At 41.8% G+C, this 17,498-nt stretch overlaps 1 protein-coding gene and 1 long non-coding RNA gene across 4 annotated transcripts in view; one reads left to right on the top strand and one right to left on the bottom strand.

Moving 5' to 3' along the window:
* The window catches only part of LOC123580309, a 60,107-nt gene that overhangs the window by 36,472 nt on the left and 6,137 nt on the right, over nucleotides 1–17,498 (bottom strand). For all 3 annotated transcript variants that reach the window (XR_006703241.1, XR_006703242.1, XR_006703240.1), the window contains exons 2-4: nucleotides 6,558–6,802; nucleotides 4,275–4,393; nucleotides 3,967–4,101 (exon numbers count right to left, since the gene is read on the bottom strand). This is a non-coding gene — a long non-coding RNA (uncharacterized LOC123580309). The remainder of the gene's footprint in view (nucleotides 1–3,966; nucleotides 4,102–4,274; nucleotides 4,394–6,557; nucleotides 6,803–17,498) is intronic.
* Nucleotides 162–8,435, top strand: LOC123580307 (latherin-like). Its single transcript, XM_045444884.1, has 7 exons — nucleotides 162–261; nucleotides 1,446–1,575; nucleotides 3,176–3,280; nucleotides 4,179–4,328; nucleotides 6,462–6,543; nucleotides 7,177–7,240; nucleotides 8,380–8,435. Exons 1-7 carry the CDS (start codon nucleotides 162–164, stop codon nucleotides 8,433–8,435), a joined length of 687 nt encoding a protein of 228 aa, XP_045300840.1.

The following is a 17,498-nucleotide window of genomic DNA, read 5'->3' as shown; positions in this document are numbered from 1 at the left end:
GAAAAGCATGTCTCCTCTCTGAAATTCACTGGCCCCATCTGTAAAGTAGGTCCACATGAGTTCTGTAGCCACCATAGACCCAAACTCTGGGGAGACCCCCTCAGAGAATGACCCCATAGCTGACCCTCTCTGCCTGCTTCCCTACAGGTACCTGACCCAAGATGCTAAAGGTCTCCAGCCTCTTCATTCTCCTCTGTGGGCTGCTTGCTTCATCCTCTGCTCAAGAGGTCCTCTCCAGAGTTTCTTCCCACATCACTGATGGTGAGATTGTCTTGCCTTGGGTCATACCTGGACTGATCAAACCCATAGGCCTCTCCTAAAATTCTAGACCGTCAGCCAATGTGGGTTAAGTTCTAATTAGCATAGTGTCTGGGACACAGTTAACATAATGAATCATTAGCTGCTCTGATCATCACATTACTATATTTAATCCTGTGTTCCCAAGATTCCCTCTTTCCTGTCTCCTTGCCCTGATTTATCTATTAAAACCCACCATCAAAAGACCCAGCCCTACCTGGACTGGCTCCTGTTCACTTCTCCTACCACCCTCCCCGCCACCAATCACTGGCTCCCCTTCTGCCACAGTAGCCTCCTCAACACATAAAGCACATCCCAGGACCTTAGCACTTGCTGGTCCCTCTGCCTGGAACACTCTTCTGGTATCAAGTCTCCCTTCCCTTCTTTCAAGTCTCTGCTAAAAATGTTGCATTTGCAGAAGACATTTCTTGACCTCCTTGCATGAATTACCACCCTCACTCAATATTCTCAATTCCTCACTCCGCCTTTTATCTTTCCCTCATGACAGAAATAGCTTCAGTAGAATGCACAGTATGGCTGCAGTGGTTAAAATACTGAAAAATTTTTTCTAAGCTCCTTGGAAAGTAGCCCCTGCTCAGAGATTCCCTAGGTGGCCCCCTCTCATCACCCCAACCATCCTACCTTAATCCCAGGACTCCAGGCTTCTCACCAACCAAAATCTAATGAGTCAAGACCTGGCACAGTCCGGGAGCCACAGAACCAGGCTACAGAACTATGGTTGACGTCCTCTCTGGTTGGTTGGTGCCTATGCCCAACTGGTTGTTGAATATTTTGAAACCAGCCCCCTCATGGCACTTATCTGCACTTGACTCACACATGTCCCTTTATTCACTACTTTATCATCTCTCTCCCCTCATCCCCACCAGAATGCTGGCTCCACAAGGGCAAAGAATGCTGCCTATTCTCACTGGTACAGCCTGGAATGGCCCTGGTACATAGTAGGCCTCTAAAAATATTTGCTGAATGATTGTGTTGGGAACTTGGCCCGGCACCAAGCAGACCAGGGAAACTAGGTGAATGAAGAATAAGCACCACATGTGGGACCTTCTCAGAGGTCAAGGTTGTGTCCGAGAATCTTTGGCATCTAAATGTCTAATGGGGAGTGGGGGGGGGGATATGTTTTTCAGCTTTGACACAAGGACTCCTTGGTATGAACTTTCTTCCCACCCTGCAGACAATTGACTTCCAGGGGCCATTGAAGGATATCTTCAGCCTTGTCCTGGGCCACCAGCTCACCAATGGGGAAGCCAATTTTATGTGAGTGGCCTTTGATCACAAACCCCCATATCAGACTGTCCTGATTTGTTGGTTTATTAGCAGCCTTCTGGCATTTTCTTGACTCTACAGAGCCCCTTCCATCAACTAACAGCCTTTCCAACTCTAATGGACTAAGAACCCCTGGTTGGGAGAAATTCCCACTGGGAGCAGAGGCAGAAGCTAGGGAGGTGCTAAAGACAGGGGTCCAAACTCTTTGTCTGGGAAGAGAATGGCTGCTCACCAGCTGTGAGAGCACCACCAGTGTCTTCCCCTATCTGAGTCTCAACTTCTGCCCCTATTAAATGGGGAACTATAGCATCCAACCCTACAGGACTGTTGTGAATATTAAATGAAACAACACATGAACCATGCTTACACAGCTTCCTGTCCTCAGCAAGCCCCCAGTCAGCAGAACCAATTACAACAACCTCTACAAATAACGATGTGGTAATCATAGTAATCAATGCTATCTGACAACCAGAGTGTAGAAGATGCAGGTCCCTTGTCTTAGCACGTTCAAAACTACTGATGATTCCCAGCCTCCCAGCCTGCTTCTCCTCCAGCCCAGCCCATTTTAGCTAATGAAGCTCCATCCATCCTGCTGCTCTGGCCAAAACTCCTGACATCGTCCAACACCCCTCTCTTCACTCACACCCCCATGCAGCCTGTCTGCAAACTCCATCAGCTCTACCTTCAAAACACACCCAGGGGTCTGACCATTTTCTCCACCTCATCTGGTGTGAACCACCAGCATCTTCCTCTGACTTGTGGTCCCAGATTCCACTGTTTCCACTTCAAGCACCCTCCCCCATTCCTTCCACCAGTATCCAGAAGCATCTTTCTGAGAAGTAGGCCAGACACTGTAACTCCCTTGCTCAAACCCTCCAATGTCTTCTAGTTACTCTTAGAACCAAACCCAAAAGTCTTACCATTGTCCCACAAGGCCCCCTGTGACCTGGTCTTGACTTCCCTCTCCCTTTCCCCCTGCCCACCTGCCACCTGCCATGCTGAGCCTGTTGCTGATCCAGCCTCAGGGCCTATGCACTTTGTCTTCTCCCTGGTCCTTTCTTCCTCTGGCCATCTTTATGATCTACCTGTACCCTCACTCATTCATGACTCTGCCCTAGTGTCACTTCCTGTAAGAAGCCTTCCCTGACACTCTGTCTAAAATGTCACTATTCCCAGTGTTACCCTCTTCACCTGATCCCACCAGGCTTTTTCTTCACAGCACCCATCACCCGACACGTTCTGTATGCATTCACTTACTGGATTTATTGTTTTACACACACACACTCTGCCCAAGCATGAGCTGTCTATAGCTTTCAGTCTTCTACTTTATTCATATTCCAGTCTGCTTGGTGCTGGCCAAAGGGCTAGACATGATGACCATTCTGTGATGCATTAAGGCAAGAGGTTTTTTTGTTCAGGGCTATATTCTCAGTGCTTACCTCACATGGCAGCTGTACAATAAATAACATGATTAATGAGTCAGTAACTATCTTTGCATACATTCAGCCTCTGCTCTGTAGGGGACCTGCCTTTGCACAAAGTGGGGCCCCCAGTGGCTAGAGCCACAACCTTCCCTGCTTTTCTCACACAGGGTACAGATGAAAGACCTTCGACTTTTTCAGGTCTTCATTGAGACCTCCCCTGACTTCAAGGGGATTGATTTACGGATGCCATTGGCGTTTTCCATACAAATAAAGTAAGTAACAGCTGCAAGTCACTGGTTCAATTCTGTACTTTTGCACAGATGTGTGGGGGTTTGGGAAGCAGTCATAACTAAAGGGTGTCCAGTATAACCTTAGCAAGGCTCATTGTGTGGTTGGGGTAAAACACCCTCCCTCTCCAGGCCTGGGTCACTCTATGGGTAGAATTTGGAGGCTGCAGAATAACTGAATGCTTCCAAGCTGGGGTCCCTCTAGGGAAAGCAGGGAAGGTTGAGCAGATTCCTTTCCCTGCTTTATCCAGAGAACCCCACCTTCATTTATTTGGACTTCATGAGCCCACTCAGCCCTGACTGAATACAACTTAAGATAAGAACACAGAATGTGCTCTAGATGGCAATGCCCCTTGGCACCATTGCCTAGAGATTGTCCACAGATGTGTTTTGTTTGGTCTGCACTGGTGTCTTCAGAGAGACCGGACATTCCTCAGGTCACCACAGCTGTCGCCTCTCCCTGTGAAACCAGCCCCTGCTCTATCTGATTCATTTCCATATCAAGCCTGGTCCTGGAGGCAGTGGAGTTGGTGACCTCTAGAAGAGTACTTTCCAAATTCAGTCTCTCAGTTTTGATAAGATGCCATACTTACAATCAACCTTTTCCTTTCTAACTGTCCCCCAAGCCAGAGATAGTGGGTATTAGGTATACACCCCGAATGCAGAACTACCTGGCTTATCCACTGGCTGGATGGCCGACTTGGAGAAAGCCATTCCCATTCTCCAGTCCTGAATTATCTCTTTTGAAAGATGAGGAAATGATCTCAACAGGGTGATTTTGAGAGTCCTGTGCAAACCAGGGGAACCTTCATTTTGGAAACAAATGGGAGTAAAATAAGCTCTGAGGTTCTCTCCCACCAGCCTTAATACTTCCCTCCCACAGGTTTCCGGCTCTTAATCCCTACATATTCCATGTACGGACAGATATGAAAGTCCAACTTTACTTGGAGAAGGATGTAGACAACAGATACCAACTCACCTTTGGGCATTGCAGGATTGTTCCTGAGACTGTATGGATCCAATCCGGAAATTTGTGAGTTCTCCATTTTTCTCTCTCTGCATCCAACTGGTTGTGATGAAGTCCCAAGGAGCCTTCACCTGAAACACGTCAACACCAAAGCATACCTTCCGAATGAGTCTTTTGTGCATATGGGGATGTATGTCCTACAAATAGAACTTCATAGAATTAAAAAATTTTTTTATTATGAAAATAATATTTTCACTGACATGAAAAGAGGTTCACTGAATAATAGCACCAAGGACAAACAAAGCAGGCTCACTTGATTATTGGTTGACATTTAGGTTATTTCTGAATTTTTTGCTATTATAAATAATCCGGAACCTTTTAGTGCAGGAAATTATAGATTCGTGAAATGATTGAAAAAGTATAAACAGTTTTATGACTTTCAAATTTGAAGGTATATAATAGTTTTAAGGCATTCCACATCACTTACCAAATACCTCGCCAATAGAACTGAAGTGAGGTGTTTCTGGCTGGCATTGGTCACTTTCACCCTATAGCCAATCTGGACCAATTACTCTCATGTTTACAACTTTTCTCTTCAGTAGGAAATTTCAGCAGAAAATCCCATGGGTGCCATTCTCTTGACTATCAGTAGAGCAAGGATGTCATCATTTGTGTATTAGTCTGTGACCTCTCCTCTTCAGAGTAACTGTTTTCAGAGGTTTGGCCTTTTACTAAGTTACCTTCTACATTTGTAATCTCTTTTTTACAATATTCTTTGTAAGATTTTTTAAAATTTAGGCTCACATCTATGATTAACTGCAGTCAAATGCTCTACCACTGAGCTATACCCCCCATGATTAACTGAATCCAATAGTCATCACCAACCTATTGTACACCTATTGTGTCTTTTTCATTCATGAATTTTATTTTGATTCATTTCACAGTTGCTCACTGTTTTAAGAAAGATCTGAGTGTGGAATCTTTTCTGAGCTCTTACAAGTCTGGTAATGTCCTCCTGTTCTGTTCCAGATACAGTGTCCTTGACTCACAGCCATTCTGCCCAACTCTGTCAGTGTGGCTCCATATCTTTTGATATGTTGAAGAAAACCAGTTTTTCCTTTGAGGGAAATCTGAGTCTTCAGGCTGGAAGTGATAGATCAGCTGATTTTTATGTAAGCGTTTTATAGAATAAAGACACAAACACTTTGCCTGAGAATGAGATTTACCCTCACTTGTAAGGATTACAAACTGAGCCAGGAACATGAAGACACATTTACACTGCTGTTTCCTGATTTTTTCTCATCCCCCCAACTAAAGAATGATATTACACTATTCCTTCCATTAAAGCATAACTATCAGGCTAAGGAGATAAGTTCTATTGGAACATAGATAATCAGAAGAATGGGAAAGCGTGCCAGAAAGAGAGTGATCACGATCTAAAAGGGTGGTAGAAGCTGAAAGCATTCCAGAAGAGAAGAATGAAATAGGCAAGGAGAGGGAGGTGATGGGGAACAATGATGAGGGCAAGGTGATTTAAATTGAAAGATTAATTTCAGGGACACCTGGGTGGCTGAGTCGGTTGAGTGCCCAACTCTTGATTTCGGCTCTCATGATACCAGGATCGTGGGACTGAGCCCCATGTCAGGCTTCATGCTGAGCATGGAGCCTGCTTAAGATTCTCTCTTGCTCTCTCTCACTCTCCCTCTGCCCCTCTCCCCTATTCGTGCTCTCTCTTTCTCTAAAATAAATAATAAATAAATTAGAAAATAAACAAATTAAAAGATTAATTTTAAGGAGTCCTAAGAGGTAGGTTGGAGCAGAAGGGCAAGCCTAGGTATGGAGCGCCATGGAAACAAGGAGTTTAAATAATGTGGGGTGAACTAAATACATAAGTGATGTAAAGAAAGGAGGGTTTAGTGGGGTGTCTAGGTGGCTCAGTTAAGTATCTGACTCTTGACTTTGGCTCAGGTCATGATCTCATGGTTCGTGAGTTCAAACCTCGCATCAGGTTCTGCCTGACAGCACGAAGCCTGCTTGGGATTCTCTCTCTCCCTCTCTCTGTCCCTCCCCAACTGGCTCCCTCCCTCCCTCTAAATAAATAAATAAATAAATAAATAAATAAATAAATAAATACTTTCTAAAAAAAAGAAAGGAAGGTTTTGGAGAATTTAATCTGTTCTACTTTCATTCTTCATTTAGCATCACCCCAATGAAAAACTTTATTGTGGAAAACATAGAGAGAGCCTTGGGAAACGTGATAATCCATAATTTTGGAGCAAAAGTAAGTATACAAACCCAGACTCCTTAAGTTTTCAACTCTGAGACTCAGAGCTTGGCGGATTGTGTCTTCTTAATAAACTGGAAGGAAATCTTCCAGGAAGGAGAGTTAGGGAGAGAGGAAGTGGCATTTATGAAGCTCCCATTCTGCAGCCAGCACTGGTGAAGTGCTTTACGGATATTAGTTAATTCTTCAAGTCAAAATCAGCATCTGTGCGACTGGAGATAAGTTGATAAGCCTCTTCAAGACTCAGTTTCCTTATCTGTAAAATAAGTATAAGTAATCATAAAAATTAACAGCTAATATTCGTGAAGCACACAGGCACTGTGCTAAGGATCTTACATGAATTTTCTTACCCTACAAACAGTCTCATACTCTAAATAACAATATTCTTTCCATTTGCCAGATTTAAGAAAAAGTTCCAGAGATGGCCAATGACTTATCTAAGTCACATAGCTGCCAAATAGCTCAGCTGACATGTGACCCCAAGGCAGTCTGTCACCCAAACTCCCCTACCTGGTCGTTCTCTAGACTAGGTTGGCTTAGAAGGAGAGTTTGCCTTGATTGCCCCCTGAATATTCAGACACCATTGGTAGAGTCCTCCTTCTGACTCTTGCATATTTCCTTGTCTTTCAGATGTGTCCCTTCATTAACTCATGGCTTTATAACCTGAATCCGCAAGTGACTAACCAACTGATTAGTAAGTGCTGGTGGTGAGAAGACATAGGAACACCCAAGGAGAAAGCTCAGACCCCTCCTTCACTCTTTTAATCTCCTCTCCCCTAACCCTTCCCCCAGACAAAACATCCCATCCCTGATGAAGCAGAATGGTCCCTACTAATAACAATCCTCATTAACTCAGCTGTCATTTACTGAGGAAGTCCTGTGCGCTATTCCCAGGGTTAAGCACTTTGCCTTCACTAGCCATTGAAACTCCACCACTAGCCAAGAACATGGTGGTTTCAATTCTATTCTGGTCCCAAAAGCCTAGAGAAAATGAGACATAAATGGAAGCTACTCTGGGGGAGAAAAGCTGCCTGATTCCTCTTAACTTTCCTCCTAGATTAGATGATGCTACATTATGAGCAGAAAACTGACCTGGTTTCAACCCAAAGACTGCTTCCTTCCAATAGTCTCTATCTCCAGGCACCCAAAGTTTCCATGTCTGCCAGAAGCTAAAACAGACAGCTGAAGCCCCCAGCAGGAATCTGAAAACCAACAGAATTTCTGGGTTGAAAGGACTCCCCCTTCATTCACTGAAGATTCACTAGTCTTTACCAAGTGCTAGATGCTGGAGTTTCTAAAGTTCCTTTAAATGTCTCTCCTGACAAGCGGTTTTCTGGCCTCTCCTCACATACCTCCATTGACAGGGAGCTCACTATTTATGAAGTAGGAAGTTTGAGGCAGTTAATCTGGATGAGTATTAAAGCTCCCAAAGTTTGGTTCCCAGATTCTCCCAAAGTAAATGTGAGTGGGGCAGCTCAACCAATACTGATATTGGGCTAGCATTCTGGAGAGGTGACCAGACAAATGGGGATCCAGCTGCTATAATGCCAACTTCCCCCACCATCTCATTTCAATGTACAGATCTTCAGTTATTAGTTTGGAAGGGAGTAGCTGTTCCCAATTTACAGATGAGGAAACCAAGGTCCAGAACTGTCACTGAGGTGATCAGAGATAGCAGCAACTAAGCATAGCCTCCAGGCCCAGCCTTGTGACTCCAAGCATTTGATTCATTCCCTGACCCTGCTCTGCCCCCATTTGGAGCAGGAGAAAGCTTCTTTGGCCTCTCTGGTCCTCCTTTACTCCCACTGTCTAAGGTATCTGTTTGCCTTCTAGGTCTGCTGCTGCAGCACGGCACGTACCAAGCCACAGTTGAAATATCCGCAAAGTAAAGGAGCCATGTTTGCACCAATCTGGTGAGAGATCAGAGCATATTTCCATTCCTTAGTGATGACACTTGGCCTTTAGGGTCATTATAAATATGTCATTTGTTCATTCATAAAATTTCAATTAAGCATCTACTATATGCTAACTGCTAGGAATATGGCCATGAATAACACAAAGACTCTGCTTTCCTGAAGTTTGTATCCTAGTTGGGTGTGCTGACAATGAACTAAGAAATAAATGTATAGTCAGCTAAATTCCAGAGGGTGGTGGGTACTATGCAGAAAACAAAGTGGGGTGTGAGAGAGAGTGATGGGTGGGGGCAGAGAGGGAGGCATCACATTAAGAGAGTATAGTCAGGCAGAGGGCTCTTTGAGATCTTTCAGCTGAGCCCTGAATGATAAGGCAGAAGTTGTGCCAAGACCCAGTTGTGCCAAGATCACAGACAGGAAGATAAGCATGTGCAAAAGCCCTGAGACAGGAATGAGTCTTCCTTTTGGAAGCAAGAAAGGGGAGCAATGTGGCTGAGATGTGGAAGGGGCTCAGTTATAGGAGATATCCTTCAAGGTTTCTGTAAAAGAAGATATTATTATTCATGCATCATGTATTTATTTACAACTATTCTGTGCTGAATACACTCTGCTCAATATCACCCTCTTAGATCTCTCAAAAAAAAAAAAAAAGCATATCTGCCACTCTTTTCCTTGCTTATTTTTCTTCATAAAATTCATTATTATCTGACTTTTTACTATATTATGTGTTTCTTTTCTGTCTCCCCTACCAGAATATATATTTCATGAAAGCAAGGACTTTTTCTTTTTTTTAATTCTTATTTATTTTTGAGGGAGAGAGAGAGAGCATGAGTGGGGGAAGGACAGAGAGAGAGGGAGACACAGAATCTGAAGCAGACTCTAGGCTCTGAGCTGTCAGCACAAAGTCCAACATGGAGCTTGAACTCACAAGCCATGAGATCATGATCCGAGCTGAAGTCAGATGCTTAACTGACTGAGTCACCCAGGCACCCCAGCAAGGACTTTTTCTATTCCTTGTTTTATCCCAGGTGCCAGGATTACAAAAAATGAATTAGACATGTCCCTGACTTCAAGAGTCCCAAGTCTAGTAAAGGATAAGACAAATAAATAGGCAATTTCATATGCAGTAAGGTGTTCTGGTTGGAGTTCTCTGGAAGTAAGGAGGCAAGAACCAGTAGCACTGCCTGAGGACTTCCAAGAAGACTTCAAAGAGAACACAGCATTTAAACTTGATGTTGAAGAATGGTTGAGAGTTTTTTATGGGAAAATGCATTAAAAGAAGAGGATACATGATGTGCAAATATACAGGAGTAGGAAAGAACCTGATGCTCTAAACAATGGGAAGAAGCTTTAGGTGACTGGTCATAGGAGTCATGGAGGATGGAGGCATCCTCCTCTGAGGGCCAAGGAGAAGTGTATAGTGAACTATACATATGCTTTCTAAAAATAAAGGTTCACATGATGGAGTGAGCCACCGAGAAGAAGGTGAAATCCATGAAAGGGGGCATAAAAAACTGAATGGCCAATACCATAATGGAATCTATGTCTTTGGGCTGATAGCTTAGTTATGTAAGATTCTAAAGTAATCTTGTCCAAATAGAAATATAACACAAAACACACATGTAGCTTGGAGTTTTCTAGAGATGAAATTTTTACAGGAAAAGGAAACAGATTATTATTAATGAAATGTTTTACATTCCTTTTTTGTGCTAACTCTTTGATATCTGGTGTGCATTTCTTAATTATAACACATTTCAATTTGGACTAGCTGCAACTGAAGTACTCAACATCCATGTATGGCTAGTGGCTGCCATATTGGACAGTGCAGTTCTAACTAACTTGCTGCCAGTTGCAAAACTTTGAAAAGCCTAGAGCATTTCATTTGTACCCACAAAAACATCTAGGCTGCCATCTAACACAGCAGCTCCAACTGTGCCCCCATGTTATATTCAGTCGACAGACATATTTGGTTCAACCTAGAAAGTATTTTGTAAATGTGACTATGTTGTCAATATTAAAAGTAAGAAATATATCTTTTGATCAAGCAGGACATCTGACAATATTTTACATCCTTGTGTCATGAAGTAAGGCAAGGTGAGAAGGAAGATTCATCTTATCTGACGAGAGAGAGTACAAGGAACACAGCAAATTTTTTTATCCAGGGATAGGCAGTGGATGGATGTCCAGACTGGAATATGGTTCAGCACCATGGAGAGTGGACAGCAGTACCAGAGGGAAGTGAGATCCGGGAGAAGAGGCTCTCAGCTCTGGTTTACAGCCTCCCTAAAAGGGGGTAGAAAAAAGGCGCCTGGGTGGCTCAGTAGAGTAAGCATTCAACTCTTGATTTCAACTAAGGTCATGATCTGATGGTTAGTGGGTTCAAGCCCCACCCACCTCCCCCATGGGGCTCTGCGCTGACAGCGAGGACCCTGCTTGAGATCCTCTCCCTCTGCCCTTCCCCTTCTCTCAAAAAAAGGAGGGTATGCAATTGACTAATATCTTGATTACCTCACACAGAATCAGGTAATGCTTGCTGATCTCTTTGGAATATCCTCCACACTTCAGACCATCACCTGTATGGCGATGATCCTAGATGTTCATGTTGATTATTCAGCTGCTACCTGGAATTTCATTACCCACCCTGGACCAAGGATCCCTACTTCTCTGGGTATGGAGGCTATTTCCCTGTAACTTCTCACCAGAATCCATGTGCTGATTCCCTGTAATATCTTCACAATAAAAATTTTTTTTGCAGCTCTGAGCTGTGGGCCGTCCTGCCTCCATAGTGCAATGTGGACAGGGGCACAGATAGCCAGAGATGGTGGTGGGTCTGATCGTGATGACAAAAATTTGCACAGTGGAAGAGGATGCCTAGGTTAATTTAATCTTTATATCAGAAATACTTCAACACTCTGGTCTGGAGATTCCCAAAAACTAAGGAATAAGTCTTCCTGTCTTGTCTGAGATGTTTTCTGGAAGATTCCGTGACCTTAGGTACCTCCCCTTTTTGGGCCACAATCTCTCCACTGTGAAGTGAGAATTTTGGTCTTATCCAGTAAGTCCTTCAGGCAACCTACAAAGTTGTGGCTTATGGAAGAAAACATATCTTGGCCCTGGTAACTCCATTTTTCTTCCCTATATCACCAAACTTCTCAAGAGACATATTGCTATTCATTCTTTCAAACTTCTCACCTTTATCTAGTGCTCAATTTTGGATAATCTGGCTTATTACCCCAACTCAAAATAACTTACTTTAGGTCATTTATAACTTCCTTCATGGACAACACCAGTGAACCCTTATTCAGTGTTCATGTTCCTCAAGTCATTACAAATTAATTTTGGATGATCACTCCAATCTACTCCCCACCCGCTTCTGCTCCTTTTTTTTTTTTTTTTTCCTTATCACTACCTTGATTCATGCCTGGCACTCTTCTGTGCGTACATACATTACATCATTTGCTCTTAAATAAATTGTGTTTTTATTATGCTTTTAGCTCTTGGTTACAAATCTATCTTTCTGTACTCTGATTTGCAATGCTGGGTCTGGGACTCTGAAAACCACCTATCTTTTTTACTGGCTTGCTCCTTGTTAGTATCCTTTACTAGAGGGAGATTGCAAGGCTGAAAGAGGAGAAAAGAAATCTCCTCTCTTCTGTTTGCTTCCTGTTCCTCTAACCATCACCCAGCAATGGTTTTTCATCCAATCAGGGAAAGGTGGATTCAGTGTACAAGTTGTTTGTCTGTTTGTTTCTTTGTTTGTTTGTTTAATGCTTCCAAACCAGCTTTATTATTTTCCTCATAATATTGCACCAGCCAACAAGAGTCCCTTCTTCAGAAGTCTGTTTCCCAGTTCCATGGGGTTTCTCCTCCAAGATCTTTAAAACTCATCCCAACCACCCTTTGTTGTCACTAGACCCATAACTAGGTTCAAACCTCAGCATGCTCCAGGGGAGCAAGAATAGAGGATAAAATAACTTATATACTCAAAATAATTACCTTTTTTGCCGATTTATATCAGCAGACATAAGGAATATGTATAGCAATTGATTCTAAATATGTTAGACCAAGGAAGATAGAATATAACACTGGGTTGTTCCTAATTAATTGATGAGTGCTTTTATCAAAGATTCTGGGTTTAGAGGCACCTGGGTGGCTCAGTCGGTTGAGCGTCCGACTTCAGCTCAGGTCACGATCTCACGGTCCGTGAGTTCGAGCCCCGGGTCAGGCTCTGGGCTGATGGCTCAGAGCCTGGAGCCTGCTTCCGATTCTGTGTCTCCCTCTCTCTCTGCCCCTCCCCCATTCATGCTCTGTCTCTGTCTCAAAAATAAATAAACATTAAAAAAAAAAGATTCTGGGTTTAATATTAGATCACATAGTTAAAAATAGCTTTGATAGTTTACCGTGTTGGTTATTGGAAATTGAACTCAATAATGATCTTCATTCAGGGCGACTAGGTTGCTAAGTTGATTTAGTGTCTGACTTCGGCTCAGGTCATAATCTCACTGCTCATGAGTTCAAGCCCCCCATCAGGCTCTGTGCTGACTGCTGGGAGCCTGGAGTCTGCTTCTGATTCTCTCTCTCTCTCTCTCTCTCTCTCTCTCTCTCTCTCTCAAATATAAAATAAAACATTTAAAAAATGGCCTTCATTGAATAAGGTTGAGAACTTTCTAGGTACAATATAAGTAACTAATCTAAAGGCTTGGGGAGATTGGACTGTTGGAGTGGATTGATCTTTTGCCAACACATATGTCCCAAATTACATCTCCTGAGAGGGTCCAAAGGACAATATCTTCACTAAGATATTGAAAATTACATTAGTTAAGGGTACCCACATCCTTGAAAAGATCTGTGGTGGCTGTTTTCTGGGAGCCACCACATCTGGGAGACGCTGCCATTGAAAAGGATTCCCTGATTTCAATGGGGACAGTGAGATATACAAGTAACAGACAGCAAGTGGTGGAGCTTAACTGGCAGAAACAAGAGGGCATGCTTATTGTAATGGGTAGCAAGGATGAATTGGTAATCAGAATATTTGGCAATTGCTAATTGATCACAGTTTTCCTAGAAAGGAAATCGTTCACCTGCTAAATGTTAATTAAGAGGATCTCCCGGTTTGGAATCCAGAAACTTGACTTGGGTTGCCAAAATTGAAAGTCAGAGCCTTTCACCCAATTTGCAGTTAAAAGCCAGTTCAGAATCAAGAACCCCTTGATTGAAGGGGAGGCAAGGGATCCTGGAATATTGCCACAGCATATGCTGTAAATCTTCCTTCAAGTATTTCCCAAACTGGCCTGTTGACATTTAGTAGAATCATAGTGCACTGGGGAAAAATACCCGGAACTTTTGGGGATACGAGATACTGGATCTCTGAATTTATGCTATTTTCCAGGAACCCAAAATACCTTTATGGTCCAGCAAAGCAGGTTTGTGTTTGTCAAATGATAAGTGGAGTTTGGGCATAAGTTTGATTCAGAATGGGCCTGATAATTACACAGACCCAGTCTGTGATTATTTCTCCAATTCTTTAATGTCTAATTGGAATAGAAATAATTAGCAACTGGCAGAATCCCCACTTGGCTCTGTGATCCATGGAGGGAGAGCTTTCGGGAGAGGAAAGGCCAAGTGGAAACTCCTGGAGCTTTCTCTTGTAACAGGATAATAAACCAAAGCAATACTACACCACTGGGGAACTGGAGAGACAGAGACCATCGTTTTAGTTTGAGAGTCAAAAAGATGCTGATAGTTGTATCAGTCAGGATTAATGCAGAGAGAGAGAGAGACAAAGAGAGGGATGAGAAGGAATCGACTTACATGAATATGGGGGTTGACTAAGCCAGACCAAAATCCATAGGTCAAGCTATCAGGAAGGGAAAATCAAGCACTGAAGCTGCTGTCCACAGGAAATATTCCTTCTTTTTCCCTTCCTCCTCCTCCTCTTCCTCCCTCTTCTCTCTCTCCCTTTCTCCTTCTCTGCCCTCAGCATTGCTTTTAAGTCCTCTCAACTAACTGAATTAATCCTACCTGCATTATCTAGGATACTCTCCCTTACATTAAGTCATTTCATTATGGACTGAAAACTCCCTTCAGAGAAACACCTAGGTTAGCATCTGATTAAATAACTGGAGACTGTAGCCTAACCAATTGGACACACTAGGAAAAAAAAAACTCACAATACTTATCCCATCCTCATTTAACAAGACTGTTCACTGTCTTTAAAGTCAATCCAGCCTCTGACACCTGGGATTCACTATTGCCCTTGGAAACATTTTTCCTTCTATTGCAAGATGTAGGGGCCATCAGAATTGGCTTGCCTTACCTGGCAGGGCTATCAGCACACCTTCATAGTTTTTCTCAGTGCTATTCAGCAATCCTGCTCTCTACCATAATATAGTTTACAAAAATCTTGGTCATATTGACATCACAGAACATCACATATGTCCAATACATTATTAACATTATGCTGATAAACTTGAGTAGGAATTAGCAAGAATTTAAAGGCATCAGTAAAATACACACAAGCAAGAAGATGAGATGCAATCTCATAAAAGCCCACATTCCCACCACTTTGATGAAGTTTCTGCAAGTACAATGGTTTGGAGCATGCCAGGGTATCCCTTCCAAGATTAAAAATAAGTTGCTGTGCCATGGCAATGCTTATTCTTACAAAACAACACAAAGTTTGTTTTAATTTTTAATTTTAATTTAATTAAATTTAATTAATTAATTAATTAAAATTTATTTAATTAATTAAATTTATTTAATTAATTAATAAAAATTTATTTAATTAATTTTAATTTAATTAAAAATTTTAATTTTTTTTAAACTTTTAAGGTAATATATACCACAATTAAAAGTATTATTCTGATGCATTTACTGAGTAACTCTTAAGGGACCAGTTTGAGTAGGAATCAGAACAAGAAAAGGCTTTCCAGCAAGCAGTGCAAACTTCTCTACCACTTTGTCCTTATGACCTAGGCAGAACCAATTATACTTTCAAAGTATCTATGGCAAGTGAGGATGTTTCTGGATGTACTGGCAGCTCTAATAGGAGAAACACAGCACAGATCTCTAGGGCTTTGGATAAATGCCCTATCCTAGTCTGCAGATAACTGCTTTAACTTTGAAAAATAGCTCCTGTCTTGCTACTGAGTCCTGGTAGAGATGAATACCTTAGCATGGGATATCAAATAACCATGCAATCTTAGATATCCTTCATTGACTACATGTAATCTGATCTATCAAGTTTGTTAATATGATGTATTACATTGATTGTCAAATGCTAAACCAACCTTGATTTCTTGAGATAAAGCCCCACATAGTCATGATGTATTACCCTTTCTATACATTTAAATCTGTTGAAGTCACTAATATGTTATTGAGGATTTCTGTCTCTATGTCATAACAAATGTTGGTCTGTAGTATTGATCTTAGTCTGTGTTTGGTATTAGGGTAAGGCTGCCTTCATAGAAGGACTTAATAAGTACGCCCTCCTCTTCAATTTTCTGGAATAGCTGGGTATAATGTGGTGTTTGGTATGGAGCAATCTCGGCCTAGAGTTTCTGTGTCCTAAGGTTTTTAGCCACAAATTCAATATCTTTAATAGATACAGGGCTTCTCAGGTTATTTATTTCTTCTTCTTCTTTTTTTTTTTCTTTTTTTTTAACTTGTTTTATTTTTTTATTTTTTAAAATTTCCATCCAAATTAGTTAGCATATAGTGCAACAATGATTTCAGGAGTAGATTCCTTAGTGCCCCTTACCCATTTAGCCCATCCCCCCTCCCACAACCCATCCAGTAACCCTCAGTTTGTTCTCCAGATTTATGAGTCTCTTCTGTTTTGTCCCCCTCCCTGTTTTTAATATTATTTTTGTTTCCCTTCCCTTATGTTCATCTGTTTGTCTCTTAAAGTCCTCATATGAGTGAAGTCATATGATATTTGTCTTTCTCTGACTAATTCCGCTTAGCAGCATACCCTCTAGTTCCATCCACGTAGCTGCAAATGGCAAGATTTCATTCTTTTTGGCTACTGAGTAATACTCCATTGAAAGATATGCCACATCTTCTTTATCTATTCATCCATCGATGGACATTTGGGCTCTTTCCATACTTTGGCTATTGTTGATAGTGCTGCTATAAACATGGGGGTGCATGTGTCCCTTTGAAACAGCACACCTGTATCCCTTGGATAAATACCTAGTAGTGAAATTTCTGGGTCATAGAGTAGTTCTATTTTTAGTTTTTTGAGAAATTCCACACTGTTTTCCAGAGTGGCTACACCAGCTTGCATTCCCATATTTATTTCTTCTTGAGAAGCTTTAGTAGTTTGTGCTTTTCCAAGTTCAGTTTTCCTGAATGAACCCAAATATATATATACTTATATATGTGTGTGTGTACATATATATGTATGTGTATATATGTATACATATATACGTGTGTGTATGTATAAACCTAAAACCTCTTATAAACCCTCTAGAGTGTATCACATATACATATATATGTGTGTGTATGTATAAACCTAAAACCTCTTATAAACCCTCTAGAGTGTATTTATTTAAAAAAAAAAAAAAGTTCCTAGAAGCTGCAAGAAAAAAAATTCAACTGATCTTGGCTCAGAGGTTTCATTCAACACAAGGAGCTCGGCGTGGTGAGTGTGTGGTGAATGGAGGAAAAAAGGAAAAACAAGCAGACAAAAATGAAAACACACAGTGCAGAGATGTATAAAGTAAACAGGATTGGCCTTCCATCACAACTGGTCCAAAGAGACCCCAGACCCCAGTCAGCTGGTCCAGCAGGACTGCAGGAAAGCCCTAGGAAATATATGCCTCCCTCTTTTCCAATTTCCTTTGCTGTTCTCACAATTCACATCTCCAAATGTTGTAGTATCAATTGAGATAAAGTTATTCATAATATTTCCTTATTTCCTTTTAATTCCTGTAAAGTCTGGAATGCTGTCATTCCTCTCATTCCTGATGCTAGTCATTTGCATCTTCTCTCTCTTCTTCTGAATCTACCTGATTAGAGTTTTATCAATTGTATTAA

The sequence above is a fragment of the Leopardus geoffroyi genome, chromosome A3 (assembly GCF_018350155.1).
Source record: "Leopardus geoffroyi isolate Oge1 chromosome A3, O.geoffroyi_Oge1_pat1.0, whole genome shotgun sequence".
Lineage (NCBI taxonomy): Eukaryota > Metazoa > Chordata > Mammalia > Carnivora > Felidae > Leopardus > Leopardus geoffroyi.
The sequence above is the reverse complement of the archived record's forward strand: the minus strand, read 5'-3'. Positions and strand labels throughout refer to the sequence as shown.

What these genes read in the sequence shown, in the direction of transcription:
- LOC123580307 (XM_045444884.1), top strand. Translation starts at nt 162, where the DNA reads ATGCTAAAGGTCTCCAGCCTCTTCATTCTCCTCTGTGGGCTGCTTGCT. An exon ending in TCCATAATTTTGGAGCAAAA is followed by an intron (nt 6,544 to 7,176) that starts GTAAGTATACAA and finishes CTTGTCTTTCAG; the next exon opens with ATGTGTCCCTTCATTAACTC. An exon ending in AGTGACTAACCAACTGATTA is followed by an intron (nt 7,241 to 8,379) that starts GTAAGTGCTGGT and finishes TTTGCCTTCTAG; the next exon opens with GTCTGCTGCTGCAGCACGGC.